The 10,570-nt window shown below is 36.3% G+C and overlaps 1 protein-coding gene across 1 annotated transcript; it reads left to right on the forward strand.

Moving 5' to 3' along the window:
• The first annotated feature begins 9,398 nt into the window (after positions 1 to 9,398).
• On the forward strand, positions 9,399 to 10,151 carry LOC145982270 (uncharacterized). Its single transcript, XM_083115843.1, has one exon. It carries the CDS (start codon positions 9,399 to 9,401, stop codon positions 10,149 to 10,151), a length of 753 nt encoding a protein of 250 aa, XP_082971969.1.
• The last annotated feature ends 419 nt before the right edge of the window (positions 10,152 to 10,570 follow it).

Below are 10,570 nucleotides of genomic sequence, written 5' to 3' on the forward strand. Positions count from 1 at the left end.
TCTTGTCCTTACATTACGAGAAACTGAACCGTTAAATTTTAGAACTCCTAAGCAAAAACGACGGATTCTAACCGAAGAAAAACTCGACGAAATTGGAGCAGCGTTAAAACGCTCTCCAAATACACCTCTACGCCGTGTTTCACAGGAGGTGGGTGTGTCAAAATAGAGTCTACCGAAATAACCCTCATAGTATCGACGAACTAGAAGACAATATAAGGGCAGAACTTGGAAGAATCACGGAAGAAGAACTTTTGCGTGTGAATCAAAATTTCATAAAACGATGCCAGGAATGTGTGAATGTAGGTGAACATCACTTTGAACAACTCTTATAACACAGGTTAGTGCTCGTTTTGCAATATTAATATAAATATCTGAATGCTAAAGATATGTCCACAAAAATATGCAGGACGTTACTGGTCGAAAATGTCGGCATCTCCGCTAGCGCCGCCCGCCACACTTCTCCCGATCTTTCGGCCTCGCAAGGAATTGGACGCACGGTATTATTATTTAAAAATTTGAACATTTACATTCTTTTCGACAATTTAACATAATTGAGGGTAGTAACTCATAACACAGTCCAGACAGAAAAAAATATTGTTCATCTACTGTACTTGTTATATATTCAATAAAAATAATGACGATATCTTAAAAAATAATAACGAATATTGAAACACCAGTGTCAGTTATTCCAGAAACAAATACAGGGATAATTGAAAATGTAAGAAAATAAACTTATTTTCTCAATAATTACAGAAGGTATTTTCATTACAAGTATCGTCTCATTTTATACTTGACTAGGAGTAATATATTAGTATCTACGTATTACAAGAGTTACATACAATAAATTATATTGAATGGAAAATATTGTGAAAATTAGATGAAAATAATGTTAGTTGTACCTTAACCCACAAATAGTACATTTTCACTTTTCTAAGTAGAAAAATCAAGGCGAACATGAACACTGTAAGCAGACTTGTAGGAAAACTGCAAGCAATTGCAACATGGTCATTGAGCGATGATGACCCTCAATATTTGTAAGAGTCACACATAGTACAGGTAGCCTTTATGAACGATCGCAACCTTGCTTCTCTGACAAAAATACAGTGGAGTTTAAATATCACAGATGTGGTTTTACACTGTAGTATCACTCTGGCTGAATTTTCAGTCGTCGGAGTATCGTCAATCTGCGATTGTTCTTGATTTTTCAAGATACAGCTATCGCAAGTAAACAAGAATTCGAGTGTATCCTTTAAGCAGATTTATCAGCATTACTCACAGGTTCTGATCTCCGCGGCAGACTTGCCAGCATCAACATGCAACGGTAAATAATCAAATTAGAAACGGAGAGCACGTTACCGTAAGCATTGCAACCGTGAACTTTTCGACAGTAGCCGTCATACGGTCGATTGAAAGAGAAACAAACACAGGTGTTCCATCCAACATATGGGGTCAGCACTGAGACATCACAACATTAAACGCTGGAATAGGTTTTCATCGAATGCCGTTGGCGTTGTTCAAATTCAGAAAAGTTATCTTGGAAAAGTGAAGCCCCACAATTTTGCCGTTTTTCTGTAAATTCAATATCATATTTTGAATGTAAATGAGCAAACAGTTTTTCAAAGAAGTGGCATTTAAATTGATTTTGATTTAATTTTTAAATCTATGAACTTCCAAACGGACAATAATATTAATTTAATAGATCGCTAATGCTTTCACGGACCACCAAGACGTTCTTTTTATCCAACCGTTTCTCTTTTTTACTCGTTCGGTGGTCTGGACCACAGCCACACTCGTAGCTACGACTCTGGTCAGAGAATCATGTATAGTTCAAAAGTTGAATTTTTGTTTAAGGACTCATGGGATACTATAATGCATTAAACCTGATTTAGAATATGGCGTGACTTATTTAATTGTTTACTATGGAAGAGTATTTCTTGGTCATGGACTGAAATACATCAAAGATAATTTTCATGTGTGGTAAATATGTTGCGAAAGGATACAACTTAGTTGTATCTAGCGTGTAATGGATCTTCAATTCAAGTGCATTGTCATAAGATCGAAATAATATTTAGAACCATCGTATTCGCTTCACATACCTGTCTCTAGCATAGAGAAATTATACACAACTGTGTAATGAAGAACTTGGTTTCGGTTGAGACCACACAGAATAAAATTATCTCGCAGGGAGAGATTATTGCAAATTCGCTATTTCCGTTTATTATGTAGCCTAAACCAAATTTATCATCGATGGCAATCTAGAATTGCACTTTGGTTAATTTTATTGCTTGATTACAACTATAAAATGTGCTATTCAATTAGGTTTCCATTGCTGACTTCTTGTCGACATCTTTCTTCAATCATGATGAAGTGACCCACTGCGACGAAGAAGAACATCTCAGTTTTGACCTTATGGTGTATGATTATTACAAAGAATTCTAAAAATTCCAGTGAATGTGTTCAGTATCATAGCCAAAGAAACTGAAAAAAAGGTAGGATTCTTTAAGATGTACTTGCATACGTTATAAGTGGGTGGCAAATGTCTATAGTAACAGTAATCTATAATGGCCCTGGACAATATTTTGATTCATGAATGTAAAGCTCGTTTATTTATTGAAAACAAGCTAGTGATTGCCAAAGGTTACGTCCCTTTGATATTCCGATTGACACAAAATTAGTTAAAAGTAAGCTAATGGCGAGAAGCTTCTACTGGTGGGAAGGAATGACGTCAGCTATTGAAGAGAATGCAGTCCAATGTATGTGTGAAAAGCTATGAAAATCTAAATATTTTTTTCTTAAACTTACACGAATGGTCGATATGTACGGCAGCTTCAGCGCGCATAGGACAGCATAGGGGAGACCGGGGCACTTTGTCACAATTTTCACATTTTATTTTTTTGTGGCTCTCACGTAAGGCCGAGAATTATAATTTTTTACAATAAAATACTTAGTTATCTTGTGCACAACATATGTTCCTCTGTACAATGTAACTCATCCTGAAGTGGACTTATTAACTCTTCTTTATGGTCAATACAGTTGTGACAATGTACCCCATATGCGGGGTAAGTTGTCACAATATCTGGGGCAAGTTGTCACATGCTATTCTAGTGGCAGTTTCATTAAATAGGTATATATTATTAATGCAACTCCTAGAAAAAGACTGGAAATGTTACTAGCACTAAATACTTAGCATGTAAAAGAGACTTAAAAGCTAATTAAATTAAATGGTAAATTATGCTAGTTAAACAGGAAATAAATAGGTAGGCCTGTATATTTTCTTCATCCCAAAAGATACATATATTGTTACATCAATCTTTGTAGGTAAACCAGAACTTCATGAAAACAACACTAGCTTACAGAGTAGATAATGAATCAAAACTACAAACTTAAAGGTTACAGAAAACTGTTTCAGTAAGAACATTTGCAAAAGATAGGGCCTACACTTCCAACACACGAAATTTGCCAGTGGCATTCAACTTTCTTGTGATTTTAGAGTTAATAAATTGCAAAAATATTCCTATATATATGTCCGAAGCTTGTTTTTGGCATGATACTAGTAAGTCTTCCTCATGTTCCGCAAATACTCTGTTACATGTTGAGTAACCCAATGTGAATGAGCATTGCCCGGACTGCAGTTCACTATCTGTAACACGTGCACAAAATCTCGCCAATGTTCTGTAGTGGACATGAAATTGTTTGGCAGCTTTACGTATTGATACGGGGTTATCGTTTCTTTTCACGGCTCTTGCTGCAGCCAGTAGGTCTCCCATGGGCGGGGCATTCCTCTCAGTCTTTCTCTTGTATGTTCTCACCATCTGAGAAGCGACAGAACCACTTATTAAAAGAGGAATACACCACTTGTATCATGACTAACACACAGTGGGGCACATTGTCACAGTGACAACATGCCCCGTCTTATTTGTGACAACTTGCCCCACGCGTCGTAGTTCCTCTTTTTTAAAAATATCTGTACCAAGCAATAAGATTAAGCGCATTCAGAGTACCATATCATGAAGCTCTATTTCTAACCTACATAACAGACACGAAGATACTTACCGTTCACGCTTTCACGAACACACAGTAGGAAAATTCCAGGACTCAAAAAATTTACACTGAAGCACTGAAAACAGACAAAGCTCAACTGACTCAGCCACATGTTTCCCGCACACTTCTAAGCGAGTACAGTTGGAAGTGATATCTAGTAGGTAAAGGAGAAACCAGCACCAGCTCGCTAACGTTTAGGATTTTCTCAGAATTGCTACTGTGACAACGTGCCCCTTGTGACAATGTGCCCCGGTCTCCCCTACAGTCCATCATCGGACGAATTAGTTGAGCCTTCAGTGAGAAATGGTTTCAACACGATTGGACATTCATATCAGTAAAGTTGAATCAATTTCAGAAGCCACTACAGCTGCGCCTGCAAATCTCATGTTGAAATTCAAGCCAACATCAGATATAATTTTAACAAGTTATCCTCACAAAGCAGCACCGAAAATGGTCTCCCAATAATAAATTACAAAAAGGGGAGAGAATACTGATTGAGGTATCCGTTGTATCTTAGAGGAAAATAAAAAAATGCCAAAATTTGAATTACGATAAGTGGTCGAAAGTGGGACGCAATACCACACGTGTAGCGGTGCATGATAAAATCTAATTATTTTCGTTCTGACAAATAAGAAAAGAGACACAGTAGTAGAGTCACGGACACTGCCGGGTTGTAACGATTCCATTGAAAGTCTATGTATTCATTACAACCCAGCAGTGTCCGTGACTGTACAAGATAGATGAAAGAAGAACGATATGATGGACAGAAGTGGATAAATCGACGCGCCTGCCAATGTTAACAAGGAAGCTGAGAACGAAGGCAAAGCAGAAAAAACAAGAAATTACGAAGAAGAGAGTAACGAACAATATGCTATTTACAGGAGTCCTGGAGGGCCTCCCCGATGGCGCACTGGTAGCGTCGTCGCCTTGTAATCAAGGGGTCTCGGGTTCGATACAGGGTGGAGGCACATAGTGGTTCGGATTCCACGTTAAACTGTAGGTCCAATCCCGATTAGCCTGACTGTGAATAAAGTGGACTTAAAACGCTAAATCAACCAACCAACAGGAGACCTGGAAGACAAAGAAGATAACATGAAACATTACAGGTTTCATTTTTTAAAAAAATAGTTTTATTTTCATTAAAGGGAAGGCAAATATAAAGTATGTGACTACATGGACATTCCGTGTCGTATCTTCGTTGATAGGAGAACTGAGTATACTATGTCTTCTACAAAGTTAGTTGGTTCAGTACATATTACTATATGTCATTAATATTCGTCAAACGAGTGTATTATTATTGTACTTCATACAGTGGAAAGAAATGACTATCACACGTTAGAAGTACAGGTAGGTGATATACAAAAGAACTATCGAGGTTTTACCTGAGCAAGAACAAATTGATAATGCTGACATTAGTTTATAACCGATCTTCTGAAGTAAGCATAAGCGAATAGACTCTACTGAGCTCATTCCAAATTGAATGTGTCATTTGCAGCTGTTAATGTACCATGTAGACTGAAAATATAAAAATAAAAATGCATTAACGTATTTTATCATAGTGTAGCATCACTTCTATCTTTGGCATCCGAATAATGTAAAAACCCTTGCATATAGTTTTAAATATACAGTAAAAGTTTAATATAAAGAAGTTCTTGAGCATCCATAAATATACATGTATGTATCCTGTATTAGTAAGATTGAACATTTCAATAAGGGAATTTTTTTAATGAAATTTCGGGATTTCCTTACTCCTCTTTGATCGTGTAAGATGTACATAACGTCTCTGTTAAATTAACCCCAGGACGCGTAGCTACCTAATCTTACAAGGAGTATCTGGGGCATGGTATTATCGTGAAGGAGAGACCAGGATGGAAAAAGAGAAAGGGGGGAATTAGAAAGCCTTAAAATAATCAAATTCGGTGATTTAGTGTGACGGAGGATCTACCAGATACTGATCCGGCAAAGATGAATGGCTGGAGGAGAAGTCTTCTTCCTCCGCTTCTGTTGAATAACAAGGGACACTCGACGAGGATGGGCACGTCACGAGAAAAAATATATGGAACCAATTCCATTCCTGTTGTAACCTGTATCTTTCAAACTTCCTTTTTGCAACAGCAAAGGAAGAATAACTAACACTTAAGTTCCAAAAATAAAAGAGAAATTAGTATACCTATTAAACATCAAATTTGCTGAAAGAGTTATTATTTTTATGGTCACAAGTATTATTTGAATTACAGGGTTCAGTGACGACGTGGTCATCAAACGCGCCGCAACCCCTGGCTAAGGAATATGTGTATCATTGCCACGATTAACTCAAGGAGTAGAAAAGCACAGTAAATTAACCGGAATAAATATACAAATATATGTTATGATTATTATCTCGCATACGTTTATTTATTAATCAAAATATGCATTTTGCACACTTAACAATGCTTCTTCTAATGTATAATTTATATAATATGTATAGCTCTCCCGTGTAATATACGCAAAGTTTGCACGAATAAATACGCGTAGTTTATATTCGAAACACACTGGTATGATCATTATGTTAATTCGAACATTTATTTATGAACAGTGAAAAAATGATTTATTTTAAGTGACAAATCGTCCATATAAATACATGTCTGCTTATCAAGTAACTAGTAGTATAGAATATATTCAAGGATTTCTTATCTTTGTATATTGAAGTTTAATTTTGTAACATTGATATCTTTCTAAAAAAATTAATTATCAGGCGTAGCAGCAAGAGATTGTATGTACTGTAGAAACTTAAGTGCAATACTTTTTTTTACTAAAACGTGAAGTGAATATGAACAGAAACCTGGATTATTTCCGGTGCTTTTCTGTGACACTATGTTAGACTGATGAGATGTTCAAATAATCGAGGAGAGATATCTGTACTCTTTCGCCAATTAAGTCTTTTTAAAAAATAGTAAAAAAAGAGGAAGAAGTATATTCGATAATATGTAACTATGATTTACATATATTTTAGATTTTTTTTTCATTTTTCTTATTTATGTCGTTTTTTTACTTCTCTAATCTTGTCGTAACAACGAGGATGAACGATCATTAGCTTGAATTTATGAAGGCTACCCGGAAAGGGAATGTCCACGCCAAGGCAAGTATTTGAACCGCACACGTTCGGCCTCCCAAACCGCTGTATATTTTATTGATTGATTGATTGATTGATTTGGTGTTTTTAGTCCACTTTATGCACAGTAAGGCTAATCGGTACTGGACCTACAGTTTAAAGTGGGATCCGAACCACTATGTGCCTCCACCGGGTATCGAACCCGGGAACCCCTAGCTGTATCTTTTAGCTTGATATTAAAACCAATAAACTGTTACTTTATTTATTTACTTTTGAACGTGCCGTGTTCGTTGCCTACTTACATAGGCCCGTAGGGTCCGACCAGCTAATAATTTCCTGATGTTGTTATTATTGTTGTTATTATATATTTGTTATAGTGATTCATGGTGGGGTGCTTGTTAAAATCACAGATTTTTAAAAATAAAAAAGTAAGGATACATTGTTGGTGTGCATTAATATTATGATACATGGAAGGGAGGATTTAGACTATGAAATTTTTTAACTTATAACAACTCAAGACTTGAGCTCACGCAATGTTTTTCAAAAGTTTGCGCCCCTGCTCGTAGATATTCAATTATGGATAACCACAACTCTTATGCACGTTAAACTCACTTCATGAACCCATGCAATTTGTAATTTATACACCAGGATAATATTTTTTCTACATAACATCCTTAATATATGTAAAGTTTCACAGATTAGCCATATTCTTGGAAGTATGGGAATATATTTTGTTAAATGTTGATTCACGAAGAAACAATTGTTCATTGCAATTAATTCATTTATTGATAGTAAGGTGACCTCCTCAACTACATATGTTGGGATTATTATATCAGAGAAAATTATTAATATACGTAAAAGTGAATCTCTCTCTCTCTCTCTCTCTCTCTCTCTCTCTCTCTCTCTCTCTCTCTCTCTCTCTCTCTCTCTCTCTCTCTCTCGAATTTGCAGTTCGTGTAGATTACAAACAATATTTTAAAGACTCCATTCCTCTCAATGATCACATCTTCACGTAATAGATTTATAGATTTATTACATGGACATACATTTCTAAGAGAATAATTAATGTGGTGCATAGTTTTGAAAGAATTGTTACGTTATCGACTATCATGTTACAATTTTTATGTTGTAATCAATAATGTCTGGTAATTATTTTGAAACAGTTGCATATGGCATATATTCGAAACAGATTAATTTATTTTGTACAGTATTAAATTAACATGTTCTAATAGAACCTGGAAAGAAAAAAAATATGATGCACTTCTCCAATCCGCCGACTGGGGTTCGCCCCTCCGGGCGCCACAATGCTACCGTTAGGAAAATTTATCTTTGCACTGGTGTCCAGTTTACAGTCACAAATATATTTATTACATGCTTCTGGGGAGGATTTTTAAATAGCATTCCTCTTTTACAGTTTTATGTTCGGTGGTTACTATTTCTCCCCCAAGAAGTCTTGTTTACATGCATATTTCATCAATTCTGCCACATGTTTTTGACATCTCTCTGCAATACTTGCTTCAGGCTTAGTCGCTTGAAGCATTCCACTGTTCAATCATTGGACTAACCGAGTATAATTTTCTCTAGCTTTGGAATTCAATTCGTAAATTTAACCAAGAGGAAAATATTCATGCATTTATTCTAAAACTGGGCTATATAAGAGAGCAAAATTAGCTGTTCATTTAAACAGGGTATACGAAAGTGACAAAAAAGGAAAGATGAAAGAGTGTATAAAATATTGGTAATACTGTCTAGAGGCCAGTGTTTGGAAATCATTTTTAAATGCAAGTGGATTACAGTTACTCATTTTTAAAAGTAACTTATTAACAGCTACTGGTACCTGAAAAGAAACCGTAAGTTACTTTTACATATACTTTCTGTTGAAATTTTTCTTGCAAAAATATTACACACAATCAATGATCATTAATTGTAAAATCTTAGAAAAATTAGTAGTTAAGCGATTGAACGAGAGAAGAGCATTAACTGGGGTGTCTGATAAACAGTATGGATTTACCCGTGGACGTTCAACAGAGGATGCAATACAACACGTACAGGCATTCGTCCAAGAGAATTCACATAAATATGTACTGGCCATCACACTTGATATAAACGGCGCTATTGATAATGTGTGGTGGCCGTACATATTGAAAATTCTAAGAGAGGCTCAAACACCCGGACCATTGTACAACTTGATAAGGGACTACTTAGATGGCAGATCTGTCCAGTTTAAAGGATTTCAACAGACAGTTAAAAGAGAAATAAATAAAGGATGTCCACAGGGATCTGTTCTGGGCCCGGTTCTTTGGACGCAGGGGAAGCCCTACGACTAGTTGAGAAGTGGACTCTTCTAACATCGAAAATGAAGATAGCAACTGAAAAATCCCATCATGTTCTGCTAAGAGGTAAACTTCAAAGACCAGCTATTATTAATGGAGCTAATATAATTGTTAAAGTAGCTCCGCATATTAAATACCTAGGCATAACTTTGGAAGCCCAATTTAAGCTAAGAATGCACGTTGAAAATGTGGTTGGGAAAGCTAAGGTTCAGCTTCACAATATCCTCAGTATGGGGAATCAAGCTTACAAACTCCCACAAGAAATATCGATGGCATATTATAGATCGATTTTCTTGAGTATAATATGCTATTCAGCATCGGTATGGGTCCATCTCACTGACCAACAACAGGTGATTAATAAATTGAGATCCTCACAACGGAATGTATTAATGAGAATATTCGGAGCCTTTAAAATAAATGCCTCGAGGTATTGGTGGAAAAAAGGAAATCACATGAAGACCAACCGAATTCTGGGTACCCAGATTAATACCCTTGCTGAAATAGAGTCATGTTTATGGGATAAGTGGCAGGCAGAATGGAGTCAACAGCAAATCTCAGTCCACAGCAGAAGATATCTTCCTGATGAGAGGATAAGGAATAAGTTTTTCAAACCGACAAGGGGCATGGTCCATTTGATTTCTGGCCATGGACCATACAAGTCTTACATCAAGCGGTTTAACGTTTGAAATGTGGCGTTGAAGATACGACGGAGCATGCAATTGTTAACTGCACTAAGAATTCTAGTAATGAAATTGAGAGTCTAAGGCAGGGGCTTCTAGAAGAGACCTTGGCAGCTGACATCTGGAAACCTTTCAGGTTTCCAAGAATCAATAGGCTGGCAGAGAAAATCTCAACCTTAGAAGAGGAGAGCTACATCCCAGAATTGAGAGTGAAGCGTAATGAAGACAAATTTTAACTCACTCTATCAAGCAGGAAGATTAGCAGAATCAGTAATTTGGAAAGGAAATCCCAAGATCAAGAATTGGAAGTGTGTGAAGAATCCAGTGAAGTGAAATTTTATGAAATGAGCCCTACAGCATTAAACAGAAGGAAATTCTATATAAAATTACTACGAGGGACCATATCAGAAGACTCAACAACGTAA

This window comes from Lepisma saccharinum, chromosome 2 (genome assembly GCF_977018435.1).
Source record: "Lepisma saccharinum chromosome 2, izLepSacc3.1, whole genome shotgun sequence".
In the NCBI taxonomy this organism is placed as follows: domain Eukaryota; kingdom Metazoa; phylum Arthropoda; class Insecta; order Zygentoma; family Lepismatidae; genus Lepisma; species Lepisma saccharinum.